The 27,997-nt window shown below is 39.8% G+C and overlaps 1 protein-coding gene across 3 annotated transcripts in view; it reads left to right on the top strand.

Moving 5' to 3' along the window:
- Positions 1 to 27,997, top strand: part of slc4a5b (solute carrier family 4 member 5b) — a 67,283-nt gene that overhangs the window by 14,308 nt on the left and 24,978 nt on the right. For 2 of the 3 annotated variants that reach the window (XR_003221138.1, XM_025909319.1), the window contains 14 exons: positions 7,938 to 8,067; positions 8,144 to 8,304; positions 13,078 to 13,233; positions 13,407 to 13,514; positions 14,218 to 14,273; positions 21,829 to 21,986; positions 22,073 to 22,160; positions 22,240 to 22,394; positions 22,728 to 22,853; positions 22,941 to 23,115; positions 23,195 to 23,328; positions 23,420 to 23,600; positions 24,011 to 24,101; positions 26,302 to 26,360. Coding sequence is in view for 1 of the 3 variants with exons in the window: in XM_025909319.1 (XP_025765104.1) it covers positions 7,938 to 8,067; positions 8,144 to 8,304; positions 13,078 to 13,233; positions 13,407 to 13,514; positions 14,218 to 14,273; positions 21,829 to 21,986; positions 22,073 to 22,160; positions 22,240 to 22,394; positions 22,728 to 22,853; positions 22,941 to 23,115; positions 23,195 to 23,328; positions 23,420 to 23,600; positions 24,011 to 24,101; positions 26,302 to 26,360 (1,778 nt within the window). In the remaining 2 variants the exon portion in view is untranslated. Of the gene's footprint in view, positions 1 to 5,340; positions 5,944 to 7,937; positions 8,068 to 8,143; positions 8,305 to 13,077; positions 13,234 to 13,406; positions 13,515 to 14,217; positions 14,274 to 21,828; positions 21,987 to 22,072; positions 22,161 to 22,239; positions 22,395 to 22,727; positions 22,854 to 22,940; positions 23,116 to 23,194; positions 23,329 to 23,419; positions 23,601 to 24,010; positions 24,102 to 26,301; positions 26,361 to 27,997 lie in introns of those variants that run through there. The other variant, XR_003221139.1, reaches the window with a different exon arrangement.

Here is a 27,997-nt window from a genome sequence, read left to right as displayed (position 1 = left end):
CTTGGCAGTGTCCACATATTTAATTCAGCTTCTCAAACCTGTTGCTTTAGCTGTTGTATACAGGGTTTAGCTTATTAGTTGTTTGTATAGGATTGCTCTTCATCTCAACAATGTCTCATCTAGGATGACAGGTTTACAACCAGGTCAAGTGTCTCTATGCACTTGATTAGATTAGGTATTTTCCTTATTTTCTTCATCTCATATATTATTGTACTGAGTTTGAGCAAACCTTAAGCTTGAATCAGACTACTTTTAACAATTATCCACCTCACATCATAACTGACTGAGGTGCCTCTTCTTATTAATAGTATGTCATTATTAATATTATTATTGTTTTGTTTTTCCTTTTTTATAACAGCTATAGTATATTACAATACACTACTTTGCTACTAATATACAATAGTTTATTATTTTATATTTTATTATGTATCCATCTTGGGCCTGTGTGACCTGCAGTTTCACACCTTCCCAAGCTGGAGACATTTGCTTTTTCACACTCTTTCCTTGGCTGAACAATGACACAGCCTTAATATACCTTATGCATTTCTCTAATTTATTTAAAATGTTTTGTGTGAATTATCTGCTTTCATTTATTCTATTCGTTCAGCTTGGTTGTCTTCCCAATTTTGTTTCATTGTTAATACCAATTTACAGGTTATTATCCTTCCTATTATCAGTTTGAATACCCTAAAGATAAGCTCTAATTTAATTTAACCTTTTGTTTATTACACCTATTTTTCTTGTATTTATATGTATTCAGTTGGGTCTGTATCCAGCCCTTTTTAAACTTTGATCTCTAATCTTTTACTTGATGAGGGATTATTATGTTCTTCCTAGATATGGGTGAATGTATAGTGGGACGGTTTGTTTTCTTAGGCTTTCTCCATCTACAAGCACTAATTTGTCCAGCGCCTGGACATTTCTTTTCTAGTCACTGCTCGTCAGCAGTGAGTTTTGTGGGCTGATTCCCCATTATCACAGAACTGCAAAGCTTTCTCTGGTGCTAGACTCGGGGGTGGTTGCTGACACGCCCTTCTACTCCGGGCTATTCCTGGAGCAGTGTCAGTTTTATGAGACAAAGCCCAACCTTTTCCCCTTTGTCACCAGTACTTGAGCTTTTGCAGGATACACAAAGAAAACAATAAAAAACAATGGAAGTAGTTCAGCAGCTTATTGTGCTGTAAAATCAACTTACTTCCAAAACACATATACATACACACAGATAGACATTTGCGCGCTAATTTGTCACGAAGTAATTCACGGTCACTTCTAAAACCACTCTAAACACAGTTCCTTGTGGCGAACTTAAACCTTATTTGTCACAAAGTATTTGACGGCTACTTCTAAAACCACTCTAAACACAGTTCCTTGTGGCGAACTTAAACCTTATTTCACGCGTTTATTTCTTCAAACCCTTCCGTCGGGTTAAAACCAACAGTGTTTTCTCACCCTCAGTCGTCTTTTGCTGGTTGTTCAGGTCATCTGGATCCCAGCGTCGTGGACCAGGACCGGCCTGGATGCGAATTTACGCCCAGGACTCTCACCTCTACCTGGAGAGGGCTGTCGACAGACTTCGGTGCTGGTTTACCCATGACGTCAGGATGCAGAAGTCAGACCTTATTGGAGTCACAGAAACGTGTCTGTTGTTTCCATCGCTAGGCTTGAAGGACCAACTTAAATGACAGGGGATTTCTTTAAATCACCCTGCCGTTCTTTTCTTTAGCCAAGACTCCTGAGTTTAGAAAACACAAAAACACTGCAGATTTTCTTTTACTCGCGAGGGCAGCCATTAACGCAGGATCTGCGGCTATTGACTGTCTGCGTCCTTTATTTATACAAGATATTTCTGTGTGTGTGTGTGTGTGTGTGTGTGTGTGTGTGTGTACAAAGGTAAGAACGTCATTCAGAGCAGCGGGTTTTCCCCCTTCTCTACATTTGCATGTTCTTGTAAAAGAGCTGAGGTTTTCGCTTCTCTATATCTAAATGTTCTCTGAAGACAGGAAGCGGTTAGTAGCTGCATAGGTTCATCACACAAGTTACTAGGTGAAAAGTCACATAGACATGTGCTTAATGATAAAATAAAAGATACATTTCATATAGCTGATCACATTGTACAATATCCTCTCCTGACAGTGTGTGAAAAGGACACTTCATTTACATGAAGAAATTGGAGTCTATTGGAAGTACATATGATTCAAACCACTGCAGCGCAGTAGCTTTAATATCTACAACAAACTCTAATTGTTGCAATAAAATATCATGGTCAACACTGAGGTATAGCAGCTCAAGCACAGAGATGAGTCAACTGTCAGAGGCCTTAATCATTTGTAACCTCATATCATATTTACGATTGAAGCATTAATTAAATTACATAGAGCTATTTTGCTTTACCTTAGCACTCAAATGCATTCTATACAACGTGTCTCATTGAAACCATTCACTCCCATTCAAAAAAACACTTTTTCTATACTTAAGTGCTTTCTATCTAACATTCACACTCTGATAAACACATTGGAGAGCAACTTGGGGTTGGTATCTTGCCCGGGGAAACACAGCACTATAAATACACACAGAAGAGCAATTAGTCACAGAATCAGATGACAGAACCAATCAGCAACTGCCAGCTCTCCAATCAGGAAGGACCTGCAGAGACTCCTAAAGGCAGAGGATACACACAGAATAAAATCCAGCCACCGTGATCCAAAATATGGCCAGGGCTGTACCATCAAGTAAAACCTTATTCTCCCACAGCGGCGCAGCAATAGCACGCAGTGGCCACTCCGGACCAAAATGGTGTTGTTGTAGTGCTTTCTATGGCCTTTTCATCTGGACTTCTGAGCCACATGGACACCATAACAAGCGGTCTTCATGTTTACTAATGGCAAATACTCCTAAATTACAAGCATCATATTCAGTTACACTGACTCACCTCATTTCGTGCCGATAGAAATGCAGCTTTGTCCAGTAAGAATCCCGGTGGTGGCTTCTGTGTCTACATCAACATGAAATGGCGCAAGAACTCTGTACTAGTTTCCAATTACTGCTCATCGCTGGTAGAGTTTATCATCTTTAGATGCAGGCCTTTTTATTTACCTTGGGAATTTACTACTATGTTCATTACTGCAGTGTACATCCCACCCAGTGCTGACACTAAAGAGGCGCTCTGCGAGCTGTACAGGGCTATCAGCAAGCTGCAGAACTGGACCGTTTATTATCGCTGGAGATTTCAACCATGCAAATCTCAAGTCAGTGCTTCTGAAATTTCATCGTCATGTAGACTTTGTGACGAGAAGGGAAAACGTGCTGGATCATGTTTACACAAACATTCCCAATGCGTACCAAGCGAAGCCCTGCCCCCACCTTGGTTACTCAGACCACTTGTCTGTCATGCTAATTCTGGCATACAGATCGCCCATCAAACGCTGCAAACCGGTTCTGAGACAAGTGAGAACCTGGCCTGCAGGAGCTCTCTCTGCTCTTCAGGACTGTTTTGAGCACACTGACTGGGACATGTTCAGGGAGGCTGCAACACCACACCAACACATCATCTGTGACCAGCTACATCAGTAAGTGCATTGATGATGTCACTGTCTCCAAGACTATCCTAATATTCTCCAACCAGAAACTATGAATCAGAGGTGCGTGAACTGCTAAAGACTTGAGACTCCGCCTTCAGAGCAGACGACAAGGCGGTCCTAGGAACAGTGAGGGCCACACTGAGCACTGGAGCCCCTCAGGGATGTGTGCTCAGCCCACTCCTGTTCACTCTGCAGACTCACGACTGTGCAGCAAAGCACAGTTTGAACCACATCATCAAGTTCGACATGACTGTTTTGGGTCTCATCAGCAAGAATGATGAGTCAGCATCGAGAGAGGAGGTGCAACAGCTAAAGGATTGATGCAGAGTCAACAACCTGTGTCTGAACATGGACAAAACAAAACAGATGATTGCTAACTTCAGTAGAGCACGGAGAGATCACTGACCACTTAACATTAGTGGATCCTCTGTGGAGGTCGCAAGAGCACCAAATTCCTTGGTGTTCACCTGACGGAGAACCTCTCCTGGTCCCTCAGCACCAGCTCCATAACTAAGAAGGGCCAACAGCGTTCCTACTTCCTGCGGAAGCTGAGAAAAGAGTATCGAGAGTTTCCTAAGCAGCTTCATCACTGTCTGGTATGGTAACTCCACCGTATTGGATCACAAGACCCTACAACGGATAGTGAGAACAGCTGAGAAGATCATTGGAACCTCTCTTCCCTCCATCACAGACACCTATTGCATCCATTGCATCTGCAAAGCCACCAGCGATGTGGAGGACACCACACATCGCTCACACACTTTTTACCTTGCTGCCTTCTCGCAAGTGGTACCAGAGCATTCGGGCCCTCACTGCCAGACTGTGAAACAGTTTCTTCCCCCAAGCCGCCAGACTACTAAAGAATCAGTGACTGGTCTGACACACACACACACACACGCATGCACACGCACAACTTCAAACATCACGTTATGTGTTGCACAATTCTCAGTCTTTTGCACAACACACTGTCATTGTTGGACTTTTGTAATTTACTGTTGTGTTTGCACTGTCTTATGTCTGTATCATTCTGTTCTGTCTGGTGTTGCCGTGTATTTGTTTAGTTTTTGTTTGTTTGTTTTTTTACAATTTTTGCACACGTGCACTTTATGTAACCCTGTGTTGATTGTCTGTTATATGTAATATGTAGCACCATGGTCTTAGTGGAATGTTGTCTCACTTCACTGTGTACTGTACCACTGCACATGGTTGAAATGACAATAAAGCCATGTGACTTGACTTGTCTAAAGCAAGGCACAAGGGATGAAACTAGCAGAAAATACAGAAAAAGAAAATGCATAAATACATGAAAGAAATACAGACTAAACAAACCAAGAAACAACAACCAGGAGCATGACATGTGTAGTTGAAAAAATGCCCTAAAACAAAAAATCCTCAGTTCCAACCTTAAGTGGGTCATAGCAATCTGGCTAGTATTTAGAAAATAAGTAACACAGAAACATATTAGAATTTACTGGTATTTTAACAACACAGCTAAATATATACACAGCAGTGGTGGAGGCACAAGATCTGGCCTTATCTATGCTATTAGCTAGGTAATCCAAAGTTTCACCTGCATGAACAGAATGTAATTACGTAGTTGGTGTGTATATGCACAGTATGTGATGAATGTTTTTGGAGCATGGTCCTGTTCTCAAGCGGCCATGAAGTCTGAAGCCTGTAAGCTGATTAGAGCTGAGGAACTCAAAACTGAGCCTACGCACACAGTGTGTATTATTTGGTGTGACTGTAAGTTTGTGTGGTATGCAGATTATTTTCACCTGTTCCTATCAGGATTCATATTAATGTAGAGCAGACACAAGGTCTGACATAGATAGGTTAAGGCACTGATGCAGTAATCAGAGACAACAAGAAGAAGTTATGTTGGGGACAATGTCCTTGTTTTTCTTGCAACTGAGTGTGTTAGTAGTTTTGTTCAGGAGCAGAGTACTAGAAGGCTCTCTGGTGTGTATCAGCCCTCTTAAAGCCTCTGGCTCTTTGCAGCTTTTGGGATTTTAGTGGATTTCTCTCACAGCTTACAGAAACCTTTTTGTAGCTGCTTGACTGGTGCAGGTCTGCTCACCAAAACATTCGCAGCTAACTGAAATACCAAAAGACAAGCTGAAAAGACATATGAAAAAAGTGTGAATGTATGTCACTTGTCTCCACTCAAGTAGTGTTGAGCCAAGGACAGTAAACTTTAACAAGAGTAAGTTGGAGGGCTATATTTTTTTTCTGAGGATATCTTACCCATTACTTTTGGGATTTTGGCGTCTCTGGTCTAAGGATTTAGTGAGCATGGAAAACTCTGGGCTCTTTTTTCCATCAATTACAACCTCCCAGTGGACATTGCCAGGCTCCCAAATAGGTAAAGTTGAATAAATGAATAAAAAAGTAATATTAAAAAAATACCGTATTAACCTGAAATAAATAAGCACAAGCTGGAAGCTAACTAGTTTTACCTTTAGTATCATAGCATTTCATTACATTTTATATTGCTAGTGCTTAGATAGTGTGCACTTTCTTAGCTTTGGAGATAATACAAAGATTTTGATTATTCTGAAAGGGCATTAATGGCTGATAACATCATTGAATCAATAAAGTAGCCCATCACAATGAAAAGTATCCCCCATGATTTTAAATTAAGCACAAATCACAGCACCTGAAGGAACAAGATTCTATTTTAAGATTTTAACAAATTCAGAATTCTGAGTAGATTTATTATAACCTTATCATGTAGCATTTAGAACTAAAAGAAAACATTTACACCTATTCAACTATGTTCATGAAGACTATGATACAAAGAGCTCCTAATGTTTATCTAAAGTTTTAGTTATTTGTTTTGTGATTTATGAATCGAAATTTTCTTTATCTATGACTTTTGTCTGTTAGGTCAGCTTCTGGCTTGAGGGTATTTGTCCAGTGGTCCAAATTGATCCTTAACATTGCAATCATAATTCACCATGACCAACCTCTGTAGAGTTATACTGGCTGGTTAGAGATGAACATAATCAAATCTCGGTGACAGAACTCAGTAATGGAAACTTCTGTTGGTTGCACTATGGAACATTTTATTGTATTTTCAATATACACCACACTGTAACACAGATTACATAATTGTAATAAAAAGATAACTGAAATTGTCAACATCACTGTCGCAAGAGGTCTGTGAAACTTGTGCTTATAATAGGAACTTCTCAGATTTATCACTTTGTATGAGTTATTGATTTTTGACTATTTTTTTACTTCTTTGTAAGGAGGAATAAATTGAGACCAGTGCCCCCACCCCCACCACGCCCTGCCCACACACCCACACACACATACACACACGCACACAAACAGTGGGATGCAAATGAGTAGTGCCTCTAGGCTAAGGATGTTAATAGAGATTGATCTGCTCAGGGTAAAATTAGAAAATAGTGCACATTACTCTCAAATAGTCATTAGAGAACTGACTCATGTGTTTTGCTTTTTAAGATAACTAATGGGGATTGTTTATATAACATATAATTATTTACCGTTAAAAGAAAAGAAAAAAGGAAGTGCTGTAAGAATCTAAATGTTTATGTGAGCGGTGCAGAGCTTTATCAGTGGGGCAGATTATTCTATTTTATTTTGGAAAATAATATAAGTTTAATATGAGTCTAACCTTATATTATATTACAAGTTAATACAAGTTTATTTTAGGAGAAATTTAGCAGGAAAGCATAGACCAGTTTGTATTGACACTGAGTCTTCATCAGAATCTAGCAAACCTACAGCCAATCCAGATTGAATACCAGCCCTACTATGTTTATATTTTATATATTTATATTTTATATTTTATTCCAGCACAGTTGGTGTGGCGCACCCGCAATTTCTTTGTAGGGCTATTCTCTTCTATTCTATTCTATTCTATTCTATTCCCTGTGGCAATGAACCAACACCTGAAGCAAGATATTTAACCCCTAGATGGTGTTGTAATCAATTGGGAGCTTCCAATACTGTGGAAAATACTGGATTTAAATCCTCCAGAAGCAGAAAAAAACCCTAAAATATTCCCTTAAAAACAATGATGACAACAGAAAAAAATAAGAATTTAATGAAAATATTGTTCCCAATTCTGTTCATCTGGATGTAGCGTTTTCAGTGGGAGAAATGTTTCATCACTCATCCAAGTGACTTCTTCAGTCCCTGAAGTCCCATGAAAATATTGTTGTTATGTAATTATGTAATGTTATGTAATTTGCCTAGACAGACCCTTCAATGGAAATTTTATATGATTTCTGTATATGATGAATATAAATCCATCTTAAACTGGCTGACTGGGATATACTGGATATCTGAAGCTAACTTTGTCTCTTGTTTGACCTTTGTTTGTAGTGTCCCCTGCTGCCGAAAGGCTGCGCCACATATTGGGAGAAGATGATAGCACTCCAACACCAACAATATTCACTGAGATGGATACATTACAGCAGGAGGGTGGTGAATTAGAGTGGAAAGAGTCTGCAAGGTATGCACATACACACATTAATGTAACTATTTCTTGAATTTGGGAATTAAAACTTAATTTGCCCTTCTTGTTGTAGATGGGTGAAGTTTGAGGAGAAGGTGGAGGAGGGAGGAGAAAGATGGAGCAAGCCTCATGTTTCCACACTCACCCTCCATAGTCTGTTTGAGCTGAGAACCTGCCTGCAGACAGGAAGTATTCTGCTCGACCTAGAGGGCTACTCACTGCCACAGATCGTGGGTGAGTCATACAGAATATATACACACACACACCTATATATATATATATATATATATATATATATATATTTACATACACATGGTAACAAAGAGAGGGAAGGTAGTCAGAACTGAGGGGATTGAACTACCAGAAGGCAACATTGCAGACATAGAGGACAGTTACAAGTACCTGGGGATCCCGCAGGCGAATGGGAACCATGAAGTGGCCACTAGAAAGGCTGCAACAACCAGTGAGGAGTCAGCTGAACGGTAAGAACAAGATCCGGGCCATCAACACCTACGCCCTGCCCGTGATCAGGTACCCTGCTGGGGTAATAGGCTGGCCAAAGGAGGAGCTAGAAGCCACTGACATCAAGACAAGAAAGCTCCTTACCATGCATTGAGGGTTTCACCCCAAGTCCAGCACCCTGAGGCTGTACGCTAAGCGGAAGGAAGGGGGCCGGGGACTGGTGAGTGTCAGCACCACAGTCCAGGATGAGACAATGAACATCCAAGAATACATTGGAAAGATGGCCCCAACTGACCGAGTGCTCAGTGAATACCTCAGGCAGCAGAAACCCAAGAAAGAGGAGGGAGACGAGGAACCATCATGGAAGGACAGGCCCCTGCACGGTATGTACCACCGGCAGATAGAGGAGGTGGCTGATATCCAGAAATCCTACCAGTGGCTGGACAAAGCTGGACTGAAAGACAGCACAGAGGCACTAATCATGGCAGCACAAGAACAAGCTCTGAGTACAAGATCCATAGAGGCTGGGGTCTATCACACCAGGCAAGACCCCAGGTGCAGGCTGTGTAAAGATGCCCCAGAGACAATCCAGCACATAACAGCAGGGTGCAAGATGCTAGCAGGCAAGGCATACATGGAATGCCATAACCAAGTGGCCGGCATAGTGTACAGGAACATCTGTGCCGAGTATAACCTGGAAGTCCCAAGGTCAAAATGGGAGATGCCCCCAAGGGTGTTGGAGAATGACCGAGCTAAGATCCTGTTGGACTTCCAGATAGAGACGGACAAAATGGTGGTGGCTAACCAACCATGGTTACGGCCGTCTTCTTCTGTTTGTCTACCACCACTATGTCCGCATAGTGGTGGTAGACAAACAGAAGAAGACGGCCGTAGTGATCGATGTAGCGGTTCCGAATGACAGCAATATCAGGAAGAAGGAACACGAGAAGCTGGAGAAATACCAAGGGCTCAGAGAAGAGCTCGAGAGGATGTGGAGGGTGAAGGTAACGGTGGTCCCCGTGGTAATCGGAGCACTAGGTGCGGTGACTCCCAAGCTAGGCGAGTGGCTCCAGCAGATCCCGGGAACAACATCGGACATCTCTGTCCAGAAGAACGCAGTCCTGGGAACAGCTAAGATACTGCGCAGGACCCTCAAGCTCCCAGGCCTCTGGTAGAAGACCCGAGCTTGAAGGATAAACCGCCCGCAGGGGCGTGTTGGGTGTTTTTTTTTTTTTATTTTACACATATATACATATATATATATATACGTGTATATGTGTATATATATATGTATATATATATATACATATATATATATGTGTGTGTGTGTGTGTATATATGTGTTTGTATATATGTTTCATTTATATGTATATTATATATGAGTAGGCTTAAATTTCTTTTTTAATATAGATTTAATTTGTTGATATTCTAAAAATATTCTTATTTTATTCTTGATAATCCCATATTGTTTAACTGATCTGTCAGAAAAGTCTTTACCTTTCATTATATGTTCCAAGTATTTCATTCGTTTCTAAGAATCAGAATCGACATCAGAATACTTTATTAATCCCTAAGGAAATTTACAACTCCAAACTGGGAAGTTTATCATATTATTGTTCTGTAGTATATCAGGATTGTTCCAAATGAATGTATGGTTCCATGGTATTAGTGAAGACTCAGTCATTTTTAGAAATTCCCACCATGCTGTCAAAGGAATGATTTTGATCCTTTGAAGCATCAAAATCAATACCAATATTAAAGCGTCATTTGATGTTTGAGCTAATGAATGGTAGATCCAAAATCTCTATATTATTGCATAGTGCCAGTTCTACATCTAGCCAGGCTTCTCTAAGAGGGTATTTTATAACCAAGTTAGGCAGACCCAGTCCTACTTTATCCTGTCCTCTGTAGCATTTTTAAGCTAATACACTTTATCTTTCCAAAGGAATATAGAAATAGACAAATCCAGAGATCGACCCCAGTCTAGTGATGGTTTACTCTGGATCATTGAGAATAAATAATTGATTCTTGGCAAGACCATCATTTTTATTGAAGCAACCCTTCCCACGATATGGGTGGAGACTTCCATCTAGCCAGATCGTCTTCTACTTTCTTTTGAAGTGGGATGCGGTTTAATTTAGTTCACTCTAGAAAGATCGGGACCTAGTTCAGTCTTTTAGGCCATGTTTGCAGTTGCTGTGCAGGTGCGTCCACCTCCCCTGCAGCAGCACTGCAGACCACGCCCCGTCACATACCCCTATCGCCTGACTGAGGCTGGGTAGCCATCTGGCCAAACGTGCAGAACCCCACCACGCGCTGGCCTCTGGTGGAGATGGTTGACATTCTCAGAGATTTGTCCGACTGAGTCCCATAGCGAGGCTTTTACTGCAGCAAGTGTTTCCACTTCCTGATGGCTGAATTTCAGAGATTCCCTCAGGGATTTAAATTGGTGTAAAATCTCAGTTAGGGACAACCTTGCATTGAAGCGGGACAATCGCTTATCGATTTAATTCAGGATGTTGGCAAAGTCTTTGCCGGCCAGCGATGTTGTACCAGGGGGGTCAGCTGGGTGACTTGGAAGATGGCATCTCATTCTTGGTCAGGGAAGATGTGCTCTGGGCCTTGGAGATCTTGAAGAGTGTTCAAATTCTCATTGATGTCCTCCAGCGTGTTGGAAATGATTAAGCATTTGTCAAAAGATTGGTATACTTTGGTATAATTGAAGCTTAAAAAATGTTTGTTTAATTCTGAGCTACCATTCAGTTCTGAAGTCTTTGGAAGTCTCACTTAAGGCATTTCCTTTCTGTCACTTACCTTTACGTCACTTCCATCACTTACCTCTCCTGTCACTCCATTTTTAGTCTTCGTCCATTTGATGGGCAAGCATGTTTTTCTTATATGTTTTCTTTCTTATCTTATCCTGGCTTAATTCCAGTTTCTTCAAGGCTCTGCCTGTTCAGAGCTTAGCCACAGTTCAGAGGTCTGGTGTATTCCTTGGCCATTTGGGCTCCTGGTTCGCTTCTAGCTAAAATTAGAAGCGAGGCAACTTGTTGATTGCCAGTGAAACTAACAAAGTCTATATCAGTCTGTTGTACTGATATAGGCCTTTGTTAGTGTTTATCATCAGATATTTCCTGGATGTCTCTTCTACTTCCATCTGAAGGTAAGCCTGGGCGAGATCAATTTTTCAAAAGTGTGTGCCACCTGCCACTGCTGTGAATATGACTTCTATCACACACTAAGTGGGTACTGATCTATGCAGAGGACTGGGTTCACTGAAACCTTAAAATCACTTTCACTTGCTTTCTTGCTTACTTATGTTACTGGTGCATGCATGATAAGTATTCCTTGCTCTTCCAAGCGTTGGAGCTCTCCTTCGACTTTGGGGCGGTACAGCATAAGGTACAGGACGTGCCTTGCGAAATCTTGGTTATGCGTTGTCCTCCAGTATATAATATTTTTCAGAGTGCCAATTCCTTCTTTGAACATCTGAGCATGTTTTATTAAGTATCTGTTTCAGTCTTTGAGCCACAGAATGTGCACTCAGGCCTCATGCCAGTCTCATTGACTTTATTTATTTCCAGCTGAGGTGGATGTGTTTCAACCAGTCACGTCCAAATAATGGCACACCTCATCACCAGTTTGTTATGTTCTCTTATATAACTTAACTATTTAGATACATTGAAAACCTTTTAGTCAAACATGACTTACTTTATTAAACATGTTGTGGAAGAGCACAGGCAGATCAATCTACACGTGCACCACATTTGGTATTGTTCTGCAAAGAACATAAAATAGTGCCACTAAGCAATGTATTGCTATTGCTAAATACATAACACGCTGTATTCCTCCTTTTGAAGGCTGATGTGCAGATATCCTCTCTGACCCATAGACATCATGACCCATGCCTCTGAAGCCGTTATTTCACAACCCCTGAGGTGGCGGTCTGGTGGGCCTCTAGGATGACCTTCTGCTGCTCCTACATCAGTTTCCTAAACAACCCGTGTTTATACATCCCCATTTCTTGGCTTGTGTCCCCTTGATGTGGGTTTGGAAGGCTTTGCTTCTTTATCTCGAGGTTTTGTCTCTGTAGCAGTGATTTCCCCAGCTGTATTTTTGGGTCGACATCCAGTTGGCTGCACACCTTCTCTTGGCTGTAGCTGTTGTCTACCAAATTTCTGGGACTTAATGTTGAAAGGTCTCTAATTTGGATCTGGGTAACGGCTCCAAATGTTGAATTTTGACCAGGCACCCCGAATACAGGGAAGTCTGGAACTGACTCTCTGTTTAAAGAGTCTCTGATTCTTTGAGTATTACCCACTAGGCAAAGAGCGCTTAGATGGAGCCAGGAATGAGACTTGCCAAGCTCTAACTGCTTCTCAGTCCTCCAGATATTGATCCCGTGTTTGGCCGGGTGGCCTTGCGGTGAATTTTAAATAAGTTATAAGAGTGATAAGCAGTGATAAGACTTCCATAGACCAAATTGGTGAGAAGATGTGACTATAATGTTACATTATTAACTGTGTTGGAATCTTTCTGTTTCAGAGGAGATTGTGGAACAGCAGATAGCTGATGGTCTCATTCCTCCTGATCTTAAGGAGAAGATTATCTTTGTGTTGCTCAGGAAGCATCGTCATCAGACCAAGAAGCCAATCCACCGCTCTCTGGCCGACATGGGAAAGTCATCCAATGCTGCGTCTAGTAAGCATGTGTATTCTGTGTGTATGCCTTTTTATGTACCAATTAGTAGTTATGAAAGAAAGTGATCTAACCTTCTAATCAACTCCTGACAACCTTTGTTTTCTCCACCATGTTGCTCACTACCTGTTTCACCTTCCCTCACAAAATCACTGCTGTTGCTGCTGCTCTGTCAGGCCGTAGTCCTCAGGTTAATCTGAGTCGTAGCACTAGTTCAGCTTCTGGGATCCACCGCTCCACAGAAGACCTACGTTCTCGGCAGTCAAGCAGCCTTGGCCGCCTGCGTGAGTCACACAAACACACACATGTAATACATGCACCACTACACAAGGATACATAAGTTTACAAGATTGACTTTTACTTCTAAATAGGTACTCATTGGTGTATTAGTACACCATGAAATTTGATTACTGAGAACTTGTTAATATTTCCAGTTGGTGGCCAGATTTTAAATTCTTAGCTCTTCCTTTCTTAATATCTATGCTTTACATCTTCTTTTTGATGAAAAATTATCCCAGCCAACTCCCAGCTGTTGCATGATTTCAACACCTGCGATGGCTTTGTGTGTGTGTATATATGTATATATGTGAAATGTGTTAAGCAAAAAGTGTGTTTACTTGAGAGATTATTGGTCCTATTGTGTGCACCTTTGCTGATTTCTTATGTGCAGCCATCTGCGTGAAAGGGATTAGTAAAGGATTTGTGTAGTATGTTCTTATTCTTTTGCTTTAATTGTATTTGTTCCCAAATCTCCTTGGGGGAAAAAGAGAAGCAAATAATTAAAATATAATCCCCAACAGAAAAGGCTGGTCATGATGAAGTTCAAAGCTGCTCTTTCTGTTGCTCAAAGGACCATTTATTGGGGTTTATTTACAATTTTCACTAAATGAAACAAAATGTTCTTGATGGAAACATCACTCAAGCATTAAAACCTATTTTCCTTTTATTTTTATCTAATCCAAAAGGTCTCATTTGCTCCTTTTACAGATAATGCCCAGAGTAGAAGCATGAATGATATTTCAGACACACCAAGCACTGATCAGGTAACTTATTTTTCAATATTTTACATGTGTGCTACTCTCTATTTTTTTGTCTACATGTGTCTCTTACATGTTTGTTCATGCTATACATCAGGGTCCTTCTATATAAAATCATTCAAATATGGAAACAATCTGAAAAAGCTTTTTGAGCCACTGTTGTACTTTAAGGAGCCTATAACTACAAGTTTCGGATACTTTCAATAAATAAAGCTATTGGATAATAAATGATTGACTAATTTTAAGGAGGTAAGGTGGGAGGAGCTGATTACATGCAAAGTATGACAGAACAGAGAAGGCATTGGTGATAACAATACAATATTAAGTCTGAAACAGGAGAGCTAAGGAGTAGGTGCTTGCAAAGGCACAGCAATTGTAGGCATGCTACAGCCAAATGGGTGCCAGCCGGGACTGTGGAAACTTGGCATTATGCCCTTCTGAACTAGCACTAAGCTCATACAATTTGCTCAGTTACAAATTTAAAATTCATGAACCTGCATGAGATTCATAAAGAGTTGTAGAGCGCCACTTAGCTTTAACCCATCCTTGGTGTGTTGTTGAGTTACAGCAGGCAACTTTTTTTCTTTTTAATTGAAAACCTTGAAAACAAAGGCTATTTTGCACTCTGCTTAGCTGAAACCAACAGTACCTAGAGCAGCTGGTGATCATAAGCATTTAAATCTAATGAGTTCCAACATGATAGGTGTTATATTGAGAAATAAGGCTGCAATAGAGCTTAGAAAGAGAGGTAGCATTTTTATTAGCAAAGAAAACTATTAAACTAGGAGGACTGGAGTTGGAGATACCTGATCTACACAGACAGGAGCCTAACACAAAGCTACTCAAGAACCCAAATAACTGAACATCATCAACAGGTAACACACTGATGGACGTTTAGGCTTGAAACCTGTTGTCACGGGTGGGGTGCAAAGAGTGAGAGGACCCTAATGCAGAGCCAAGATAGTTTAACAAAAAGTGAGCTGTTAATTTGGCTGACAACGTGGTATACAATGCAAAACATGAAGAACAGAAAAAATATATAACGTCAAATTACAAAGCTCTAAACTGGGTGTGAACTAGGAGACACCAGGGAAATAGTGAGCTGACACTCTGATCAGGGACAAAGAGAGACTCAGACAACAGGTACACATAGGAGGGTGATTAGGAAAGTGGAGACGACAGGGGAAAATTAGGAGTAACAGGTGAGGCAAAACTGCATATAATGCACAGGACACACCGGCCCCCAAAATAAAACAGAAGCATAACCACCGAAACAGAGACAAAAACACACAAACTTGACATAGACGAAAGGTAAAGAGAGACGCCACTGGCTGCACAATCAGACACAAAAGGCCGAAACACAGGAAATAGTCAAAGGAAGTGGGAAGGGAAATAAGAGAGAACATATAAACATGAATAGACTAAACAGAAGGGAACTGACAAAGGAGGAAGGGAACATAGAAAGTGACCGATTTTAACCGAACACAAGGTACACAAAACAAGGCACTGGCAAAATAAGACTGGAAGTATAGAATGCAAAGAGGCAACCTTGACACACAGAAAGGGAAACAACCACAGAGACAAGACTGACTACACAAGAAGGCACAGGCAACACAGGGGAGCATGATAGCAAAAATTAAAGAACAAAACCAATCTGAAAACTATATAACCAAACTAAGAACCTAAAATATAAATACTAAGTGTGAATGCAAGACCCATACACAACAATATTTTATTTTCTGTTTCAGTCCATGCACGTTAACTAGGGGTAGCTTTTCAGCTGCTCAGAAGCCGTGTTGCCTGTCTTGTGCTCTGTACTCTGTATCCTCCACACATTCCTCCTTTCAGTACCTGACATATTACTGAAATAGGGTGAAAAAACTGTGGCGTCCAGCCTCCTGTAAGCACTGCCCTTGAAACCGCTATCCAACCCCTCCCCTCAACTGAGCAACCAACCACACCCCCACTACAACAAGTATAGTGAAATTACAACTATAGTAAGAACCAAAACCTGGAACACAATCTTAACTTCAGAATATTAAATAAACCAGGATCAAAAGTACAAACACATAAACACTACTAGACCCAGGACCATGACAACTGTAGAGTCACTATTGTGATCAATTTGATATATATTTGATTTCAAGTCAATTTTATTTGTACAGTTTCAAATCAAAACAACAGTTGCCTCAAGGTAATTTATATTGTAAGGTAGAGCCTAAAATAATAAAAATGTTTTGTGTGAGAGTAAATGTGCTGAGAGTACAGGTGCTTCTGAGAAAGTTAGCTGCCTCCATCTTGCTGTTTAGATTCAAAACCACATAACAAACCCTCAAGTTATATCTGGTGGAAGCAACAGGATTATTACCTTGGCTGCTCTATATTTGGTAATGATGGGTGAAGCAAGGCTTCCTGAAACACTGAAACGGAACAAGTGAAAGAAGTGAAAAAGGGGAAGGAGGGTGGGGCATGGAAATGGGAATGAACAGAAAGAAAGAAAGAAAGAAAGAAAGAAAGAAAGAAAGAAAGAAAGAAAGAAAGAAGGCATTCCCTAGAAGCAGTAATAACTAATTACAAAGATCAAAGACCTCTGCAGTAATATAACTGGTAGGCAGGCTAGCAAAGATAAGTAGCCCATGGCTTAATAATGTGGTCGAGTGGAGAGGATGAGCTTGGAAAATTAAGAAGGAATGGTGGGAGAAGAAGTCAAAGGAAATTTTGGACATTGAAAACCTTGATAGATGAATGAGGGGAACCCTTGATCAGGTAGCGATTTGGCTTGACTCTGAACTGAAGCTCTGACAGTGACGCATGGCGGGATTTTAAAATTAGAGGTAATGGCTTAACGGCTCATAAACACTTACATGAGCTTGTCTTGGTGTAGAAGATGGACAGGGGGTGACTGTCTGGTTAATTTACTCTGGGTAAGGTAGCAATAACTATGGTGCTGACTTCTGAAATGAACAGAGGTGACAGTAAGCAGTTTTGCTGTGTGAGGTGGCTGGGAGGTGAGGTATGTGCCTGTATTTTTTTAATTTTTATTTTACTGTTTTTGTTTTTAATGAAAAACATTTATTTAGAGAATACAGAGCTATGAGAAGTAATAAATCCTATAATCCAAACAGCCTTGAAAACATTAACTGCAAGCATGATTGTTCTTATGAATGTGGGTGTATATGCAGATTTCCGAAATCTTCTACTCCCGAATGTAATTGCTCTCTGCTCAAACAGAATAACAATGAAAATACCACCACTGTTGGTTTTTATTTGTGCCTCAATAAGCAATGATTTGATTTGTTAAAATGCATGCTCATTAAACAGCTGCAATAAAGTATGAAAGGTACAGTGGGAAAGTGTACAGACTGTTTACATCCCCAAAGGTGGATTTTATTCCACCAGAGATACAACCCGGGGCTGGCAACATTCCCCATCTGTGGCTTAGGAGACGGAGGATACATCACAAACAAAAGCAGGGTAAGAGCAGTGCCCTGCACGCTCTGCTACATGCTAACCCACACAGACTGGCTCTTCCCAGTCTCTTCCTCATTGATGCCCGGTCTTCAACAAAATAGACTAGCTTTGGCTGGGGATCATCTAATGCAGGATGGACAGCTGTGTGGCGATTGTTACCGAGACCTGGCTAAATAACAACATATTGGACGCCGCGGTGGAGCTAGAAGGGTGCTTTCTGTTCTGGGCAGATGGGACTGCAGCTTTGATTAAATGGTGGAAGTCTGGCGCTATATATAAAAAACTCCTGTCTACAGCTATGAACACATTATTGAGCACATTATTGGTGCATACTGCTCTCCTGACCTAGAATACTTGGCAGCAAAATGCAAACCATTCAAAATGGTTAGGGAGTTCTGCTCCATCCCGATCATGGCTGAGGGTTAGTTCTGTACAGATGCTGTCCTTCCCACAAAGACTACCAAGGTTTTTTCCCAGATCAGAAACCTTGGTTGGACAGTGCAGTGCGGTCCTGGCTCAAAGCTCAAGATACTGCCGACAGCTCAAGTGATAGGCTGGCTTATACCAGGGCCTGGAAAGAACTGAAAAAAGAAATTTAGCAGGCAAATTACATGCACAAACAGCGCACTGAGGAGTACTTCCACAATAACAACCCACAAAATATGTGGAGATGCATCAGGAGCATAACAGATTGTTAATGCAGTAACCTTCAGGTTAGACAACTGTCTGACAGTCCCAGGGAGCTGGGGGCAGTGAGGACAGAGTAATGAATGTTGAATGTGTTTTTCAACAGATTCAACACTGCAGTTAATGCTCACCCCCTTACTGTTTTACCTGTAGTCAGCCTGCAATCCACAGCCACACCACTCTCTCTCCCTCCCTTTCCACATTGCACCGTTGCCTCCTGTAAAAGTCCTGACACCCTTCCTCCATCTGTCACTATCACTCACGACCAGGTTCAGAGACAAATGGGAAGACTCTGCTCAGGCAAGTCTGCCGGCCCAGACAGAATGAGTCCCCATCTCCTCAGTCCTATGCTCCCTAGCTTTGTATCTTTCATAAACTACTCATTCATTATAGATTGTTGATTACCTGACAGGAAGACCACAATAGCAGTCACGGTGGTGAGATGGAATACCGAGCTGTGATTGACTGCTAAGTGACAAAGACTGAAGAATTGATTGTGGACTTTAGGAGGACCAGGAAACCCTTGACCTCTGTTTCAATCTAGGGGGTCGATGTGGACATTGTAGAGGACTATAAATACCTCGGAGTACACATAGAAAATAAAATGGACTGGGTTAAAAACACCTATGCACTCTACAGGAAGGGCCAGAGTCATCAACATCTGTCGGACAATGCTCAGGATGTTTTAAGAGTCTGTTGTGGACAGTGCCATCCTCTATGCTATTGCATGATGGCGCAGCAGGTTACGGGTCGCAGATGCCAACACACTCAATAAACTGATTCGCAAGGCCAGTAATGTTGTGGGGACAGAGCTGTAGTCCCTTAGGGTGGTGTCAGAGAGGCGGATGTTGTCCAATCCATGATGTTGTTCAATAAGGACAATGCTGGATAATACCTCCCACCTACTCCATGACGTGCTGGCCAGTCACAGGAGCACGTTCGGTGAGAAACTGAGATTAGCCAAATGCACCACTGAACGATACAGGAAGTCATTCCTGCCTGTGGCTATCTCCCTGTACAACTCCTCCATCTAATGCACAGTACGCACTGCAGTAGTTACACCCTTTTGCACATGCTCTACAGTGAAATGAAAAAGTTTCACAGGTTAGAGGTAAATGTCAATCATATATATTTCACCTCTTTAATACTCTTGATATTTAAATTGAGCTGTTTGTATATATATTAAAGCTATCTCTTATATTTTGTAAACTTTGTAATATATTATATTATTTAATTAATTTAGTCTGTTACTGTTATTGTCTTGGAGCAACTGTAACCCACATAATTCTGTCTGACAAGGCACACCTGTAAAATGAAAACCATTTCTGGTGACTACATCATGAAGCTCAAGGCAAAGGGTTTGTAGCACTGTCAACAAAGCAAAATGTGGCGACTTAATATAAGACATATTTATCCATTTTTTCCATTTTTTCTTTGCTACATAATTCCACATATCTTGCTTCGTATATTTGATGTCTTCAGTACGTATCAACAATGTTGAAAAAACATTAAATGAGAAGGTGCCCAAACTTTTGACTGGTAGTGTGTATATATAAAGTACCTCTTGAGAGTTGTGTGCATCTTATGAAGGCATAAAGGATTCTTCTTCTTTTTCTCTAATTTTGGTAGAGCTGTAAATCACATTTCCAGCTTTCTTTGATCTGACTGGTTTGCACTGGTATAGATGTGTCTGCTGGGCATACTTTCTCTTTAGGATAAAGCAGAGTGTACTCAAGAATTGTCAGAGATAACATCGTTATTGAAACAACAAGAAAATAAGGCAGGCCATGCAAGTCTTAAGACACCCAGCCTGTAGAAGCACAGGTAAAGTAACTACAACAAGTTTAACTTGGCTATTTTGCTCAAATGAAGCAGACAAGTCATTTTGCTACCTGTGTGTCTTTCTTAAGGCTGTGCATTCCAGTACACTACTGCACAACTAGAGTGTGATTAGGCCAGACAAACCACATGTACTAACTCGACTCCCTTTACCTGACCTTTTCCCTGAATGACTCAAACTAATATTACCTCCTGCAGCTGAGCTTAACCAAACCCCTCTACAACACCATAACAACTGAAAGAAGGAGAATAATAAGTTAACTGTGTACAGTATGACTGCCAAAGGCAACTAAAATTCTGGAATGTGTGACAAGTTACGTGGCTTTGAAATGTGTCGTTTATAGTTTCTTAGTGTCAAGAAGTTAGGAGCAGCATTAGCAGATTATGAAGAGATTTTAGTTTAAGCACCGCCATTCCAAGACCAAGTGTTTCTGCTTTAGAATAAACTACTGTAATCACAGAGAAAGAAGAGTAAACAACAGGGTTTCAGTGCTGGAGATGAGTTTAATTTTATGCGCTTGCTATAGAAATGTGAAGGGGTTATACCAGTCTAAAGCTGGTCTAGTTCCGGACACGTTATTCTGAAGGAACACTTCTCTGGTCTTAATTTTAACTATTAGCCATGGCAATGCATCTATGTTACTTCCCAAGAAACTTTTCAATGGTGTTGCTGGTGGAATTTAGTTTAAGCCAACACACAGTTTAGAATTCCTTCATCAGCTGATGCAGAAGTAATCCAAATGAGTGTGGCTGTGATGAATGGCTGTGGATGATTTTATCAGTGGATTCTGACAATCCTCTGTATCCATATAATGTCCAAATTTTATTTATCAATAATGCTGTCACAAGGCCAGATACATAAAAGTTTACAATCTCATACCAAATTTTCTGCATTTATTTTAAGCTCCTTATTGTATTATATTTAGATTTTGATTTAACGCTTCACTTTTTGTATTTTGTTCAGTTGAGCTCCTTCTTTAGTGTTTTTTCTACTTCCCTGAACTATTTTATTTCGTGATTTTATTAAGTTTTTTGAGCTAAGTTGTTTTTTGATGTTTTTGGTGCTGTAACATCGTTATTTTCCAACATTTGGGACAGATAAAGTACTTTTCATTCTCCCTCATTATCATCTTCTTATTGGTGCTGTCTCAAGTGAAAATGGTAAATGCTCAAGGGGATAGAGGAAAATCTAGGACTCAGCCTCTATAGATCCTGAATGTTTACATCTGTGTACCATATTATCATATTACTTGTTCAAATCTGTCACAAGAAATTTCATTGCAGGACCACAGGACACTATCTGTCAAAATGTTTTTTTGAGGAGTTCCCTCAATAAAAAAGAAGTCAATAAGAAAGTTTTGTGAGCTTTGTTGTTGTCCAGCTGCTGTTGCATTTTGTTCAACTTAGCTCATGTGACCTGATTAGCTACTGATAGACATGATTAAGCAAGCTGATTATGACATGCATAAGCAACTACAAAATGTCAACTATGTTGAAACACATCTTACACTCCTGCATTTAGCCCAAAGGTTTCATTTCTTTGCATTATTCTTTCGTTTGACAGCTTAAGAATAAGTTCATGAAGAAGATACCTCGTGATGCAGAAGCATCCAATGTCCTGATTGGTGAAGTTGATTTTCTGGATAAACCCTTTGTCTCCTTTGTACGCTTGGCTCAAGCTACAACTCTGGGGGGGCTTACTGAGGTTCCTGTACCAACCAGGTAGGTTCTTTCTGCTTCACTGTCATCTGGGTGTGTCTTTGAATTTATTAATTTACCAATTTATCAACATTTTCCCCCTCTGGCAGATTTCTCTTCATTCTTCTGGGTCCTCATGGCAAAACCAAATCCTACAACGAGATTGGCAGAGCTATTGCTACACTCATGGTGGATGATGTAAGTGACTAGCACTAACCCAACAGGATATGGATGCATCAAATAGATTTTATGAGTTATTTCTTTTTCTTTTTTTCAGTTGTTTAGTGATGTTGCCTATAAGGCAAGGGACCGTGAAGACTTGATTGCAGGTGTTGATGAGTTTCTGGATGAAGTGATTGTCCTTCCTCCAGGAGAATGGGACCCCAAGATCCGTATTGAACCCCCTAAAAAGGTTCCATCCGCAGAAACGAGGCATGTGCATGAAATTACCTTTTAATTTTGACCTCAGATATATTGCTGTTGGAATGTATTTTAGCTAAATGGCAAATAGGAAGGTTGCTAACCAGTTCAAATAATACCCCTAGTCCTAGATTGGGTGCCAGTAATCTGGTGCATGTTAGGAATGTCCACTTCTTCATGTTCTCCCAAAGCCCTTTCTTTAGATAAAGCAGTTTTATTATTTGTACATTAAAAACCATAATGGACTTTAAAAAAATAATATGTATAATGACAATATGTCAAAACTGGAGATTTAACATTCCAGAGTTGAATTAAAACCTGCTTTCTCTATCGCATTCATCCCAGAAAGTCAGTGCTGAACTTGAATGAGCTGGGTCAGGTGAATGGTTTAGCTGGCGGAGCAGCTGGAGGTGAAGATGAGGAGCTTCCAGCCCCACATGAGTTGGGAGAGGAGCTGAAATTCACTGGGAGGTATATAACTGAAAAGGATTATACTACTCCAGTTACAGTATGTTTAATTCTGCATTTCTAAATGAGCACCCTACTCTGTTTAACCAGGATTGGTGGTGGATTATGGCTGGATATCAAACGGAAGATCCCATGGTATTGCAGTGATATTTATGATGGTTTCCATATCCAGTCCATCTCTGCTGTGCTATTCATCTACCTAGGCTGCATCACCAATGCTATCACCTTTGGAGGACTACTAGGGGATGCTACTGACAATTACCAGGTCAGAGAGCTGCAAAGTAATACATATCACATAGCACAAAACTTGACCTATTATTATCTGTTCCCTATTTTTCTCATAGGGAGTGATGGAGAGTTTTCTTGGCACTGCTTTAGCAGGAAGTGTCTTTTGCTTGTTTGGAGGACAGCCTCTCATCATTTTGAGTTCAACTGGGCCCATTCTCATCTTTGAAAAACTGCTTTATGAGTTCAGCAAGTAAGATGCACAAGAACACAGTTGAATTCTATATAAAAAAAAAGTCTAACATAAACATAAACATCTCTACCTTATATCATTGTCAATACAGAAACAATGATGTGGACTATATGGAGCTTCGTCTGTGGATTGGCCTTCACTCGTGTCTGCAGTGTTTTTTACTGGTTTTTTCAGATGCTAGCTACATCATCAAATATATGACCCGGTTCACGGAGGAGGGTTTCTCCAGCCTCATTTCTTTTATATTCATTTCTGATGCAATCAAGAAGATGGTAGGTAATATTCTTTAATCTAATATGGTTAAGCATCCAATGTTTTTTTTGCTTTTATCCTTGCATCTCCTTTTATCGTACACTCTGCAAACATTTAACACAACAGAGACACAACACTTTTGATGCACCATAGTACAGAGCCCATAAAGTCCAGTAAGCTGACATTGAAAAAAATCTGGCACACACTAGATAATTATCTTGTAGGAAAAAATATTTCTCACAAGATAAGGTTCTTACAGGAAAACAGATGATCTTGTGCATAAAAATTATTATTTTATGCATACAAGTTATAGTCCAATCTTCTGTGTAGAAGAATATACATTTGTGCAAAAATATCTTGTGCAAGAAAAAAAAAATTACAATGGGAATTTAGGTGTTACACAAAGAGAAAAATGGTTTGTTTTTCGCAGGTCGGAGCCTTTAAATATTACCCAATCAACCGTGGCTTCAAACCTGATTACATTACAGCTTATAAGTGTGAATGCATCGCTCCAGACCAGGGTGAGTCTTCAAACTATTTTTTTTATTATTTTATGTTAATATTTTATTTAATTTTATTTTCTGTTATTGCCGGGGTGGGGTGGACATTAATGACCAGGTACAGATTACAGAAATGAGATGGAGCTTGTTAATACATGAGCATCAGAGGATTTGATTGCTGTGTCTTTGAACTCTGGAAATATAGAGGGTTACCTGTTTCTTCCTGCTTCCACTCCATTTGCAATGCTGAGCTCCTTTAATTGTATGTTGATATATCTAATTATATCAGAAATCCCCACGAGATTGATATTGGTCTTTCCATGTCAGTATGGAAAAAGGGCGAGCAATGAGATGATGTCGTACAAAACATAGAAGATGATGTCTTCTGTGCTTTGTATGGTGGCCCACGAATAAAATTTATTATTATTATTATTATTGTTATGTGACATACACACTTAATGGCCACAAGTACCAGGTCACATCTCTTAGTTTTTGAATTCAGTTGTTTTTGGTCCCATTGCCACAATTGTATAAAAGTAAGGGACCTAGCCATGCAGTCTGCCTGGCTCTGGGTTATTCTAATTAGTTCACTGAATTTGGGGATAGTACTGTAACAGGATGTCACTGGCACAACACTTCAACCTGTGAAATTTCATCCCTTCCAAGACTAAATTTCACAATCATTTATAGATGATCGTGGAATATCCAATATCATCTATAAATGATATTTATTGCAAAGTGGAAGCATTTAGAAACCACAGCAAATTTGACATAAAGTGACAAACCATGTACATTTACAGAGTGTTGTCACTAGTTCACATTAAATAATAGTTCCCAGCACTGACTGCAGCGTCCCAAAAACCAAAAGTTAACATCAGCACAGTGCACCAAGAGCTTTGTTGTATGGGTTTTTGAGCAGCCCCTGTAGGCAATGTGTAGATGGCTCAGTACTTTTGTCCATGTGTTATACAATGTGTGGATATAAGGTGTTTGGAATCAATTTTGGATACATTTAATTAAGTTACTTTTTAGCATCATTAATAGACTTAGGAAGTCCCTCTACCTTTTTAAATGCATTGCAAAGAATTATTAGGATACTGTGAAAAAGTATTTGCTCCCTTCCTGATTTCATTTTTATTTTTTTCCCCTATTTGTCACTGTTGCATGTTTCAGATCATCAAACAAATGTTAACATTAGACAAAGATAACCTGAGTAAATGCAGTTCTTAAATGATTATTGCACATGCTAAGGTAAAAAAAAAAATAATCAATACCATCTGTGAAAAAGTAATTTTCCCCTCATAACTGGTTGTGCCACCTTTGGCAGCAAGAAGTGCTATCACGCATTTGCGATAACTACCAGAGAATCTTTCTTATGGCTCTGGATCTGAGTCCAAAGCATCTAAATTGGATTTAAGTTCGGACTTTGACTTGGCCACGCCAAAACCTTCTTTTCTTTTTTTTAATTGAGCCATTCAGAGATGGACTTGCTGGTGTATTTTGTCCTGCTACATAACTCAAGTGTGCTTGAGCATCATGACATGAATTAATGGCTGGATATTCTCCTTCAGGATTCAGGAGCAAAATTCATTAATTCTATCAATTATGTAAATCGTCCAGGTCTTCAAGTAGCCTACACACTACTACCACCAAGTTTGACTATGGCTATAATGTTCTTGTTAAGAAATCAGTGACCACTGTTCCAAATTGTTTTTCCTTTGTGGATCTTGGCTCTCACCATGGTTTGGTGAAGTCCCAAAGCCTGAGAAATAACTTGATTTACAAGGAGGGGTAATTACTTTTTCACATTGTATCAGGTAGGTTTGGATATTTTTTTTTCCTTAAGGGATGAAATCATCATTTTAAAGACTGTATTTGTATTTATTTATTTTATCTTTGTCTAATATTAAAACATGTTTGGTTGTCTGTGTTCCTGATGGACATATTTGATTGCATAAGAAGCATGTGTTTAGTTTTTACTCTGTCATGATTTTGTGTACTTTTTTTTCTGCTTCATTTTTGAATGCTCACTAAAAAAGTGAGTACGCATCTAAATATCTCTTGTAAACATTCCAATATAATGAAAAAATTGTGATTGAACTGGGATATAGAAAGTTATATTGCATTATTAACACTATTACTTAAAGCTTTACATTTTATATTATCCAGCATTCATTCTTTTTTTCTTTCTCTTCTTCAACTTATGCATTTTCCTCTTCAGCACCTGCACTGGGCTTGAATGCTTCAGCTCCACTTGCAGATGATAATATGACTCTGCTGGTAAGTGACAGAAGACCGCAAAGAGTGAAATTGGCTTCACTTTCATGAATTTTCATTATTCCCATTGGTGAAAATAATTTGTATCTCAGTTTATTTGGCTGTTTTGATCTGCACATGGTATGATATGAACAAATTTGAACTGAAGACTGAGTGAAGTAATTGAGGCCCCTATTTATCAAGCATTTTAGTGAAGGAAGTTAGCCTGGGACAATAATTCTTTAGATCTGCCAACTTTAAACACTTTTTCAGCTTTCTTAAATTATGTAATGAATCCTAATCTAATTTAATCATAATTAACTTTTATTTATTTTTTTGTCATTTACTAAACAAAACTGAACCCTTTTGATTTAGAAAAAATGGCTGTCATCCATTTTTAACAAATTGCTTTGGCTTTTTTTCAGACAAAATGGTTTATATTTAATGCATTTAGAATTATGATGTTGTGTACATAAACTCTATGTTGTTACTAAAATATCTCACATTGATTTGCAAAGTCAAGTTTTTGTGGCCTAGAATTAAATGTTGTTTGTGTTGCAATCTTTGCTCTTCACTGGAGTGAGGGGAGGCTCTGGACAGTCCACGCTCAATCAGTAGCAACCTGTCACTAACTGTCAAGGAAGGCCCACCCATTTCTTCATCCTTCTGGACACTCCTAAGGATCATAATTTAAAAAAATGAATATCACATTGCATTCAAAACAACTTGAAATGGAGTCCATTAACTCACTCTAAAGTGTTTACTGGCATTAGAGAATTAAGGAAACCAAAATCTATTTTTTTCCATTGACTCCTCACCTGGCTATTAGAAAGAACTGCTGAGGCTTAAGACACTTCCACTTTGGCTTTAATTTTTAGATTTGGAAGCTACACCTATGATGTACAGTTCTAGATGTCTCTTTTTTTTCCAACCACAAAATGCTATGCTGGTCAGTATAACTCTGTTTTACCAGATCTAAAATTATACCTCCTTTTATACTACATGCCATAGTCACACAGGAAGTTTTTCGCCGAGACTAAACTACTTTTCATCGTAAGTATATTACATAGAGAGATTGCGATGTAGACAGGAGCAGCCACAGTTTTAATGACAATCTTATATAGTGGACGACCTCCTGAATGACACTCATAGCATTCATTAATGTTAAAAGGCAAAAACACGAGCTTTTATATTTTGCTCTATATTCACAAGAGAAAAAAAATATGACCATTAAAGTTCGCCTACAGATGGCAGATACTACTACTAAAGAGTTACTGTAAGAGTGATACATACATATATACAGACTGATGAATTTTGATTGATCAGTCCATAATACCTTCTTCCGGTCTTCAGTAGTCCAATGGCGGTGTTTCATGTCTCAGGAAAGCCTCTTTGCCTTATTCTGACTTTTTACCAATGGCTTTTTATGCTGCAGCTCGTCCTGTCAAACCTGAGCTCGAAGTCTTCTCTTCACAGTTGAAACTGAGGCTTGCTTACTAAGACCACTATTAAGCCGTGCTTCAAGCTGTTGTCCTGTGAGCCGCCTATCACGCAAGCTGTTAACTCTCAGAAACGTGTCCTCTGATTCAGTTTTGGCTCGCATCAACATCTCCAGCATGGTCAGAGCAAACATGAAATAGAGCCGGCTTGCAGATTTGCAA

This window comes from Oreochromis niloticus, linkage group LG7 (assembly GCF_001858045.2).
Source record: "Oreochromis niloticus isolate F11D_XX linkage group LG7, O_niloticus_UMD_NMBU, whole genome shotgun sequence".
Lineage (NCBI taxonomy): Eukaryota > Metazoa > Chordata > Actinopteri > Cichliformes > Cichlidae > Oreochromis > Oreochromis niloticus.
The sequence above is the reverse complement of the archived record's forward strand: the minus strand, read 5'-3'. Positions and strand labels throughout refer to the sequence as shown.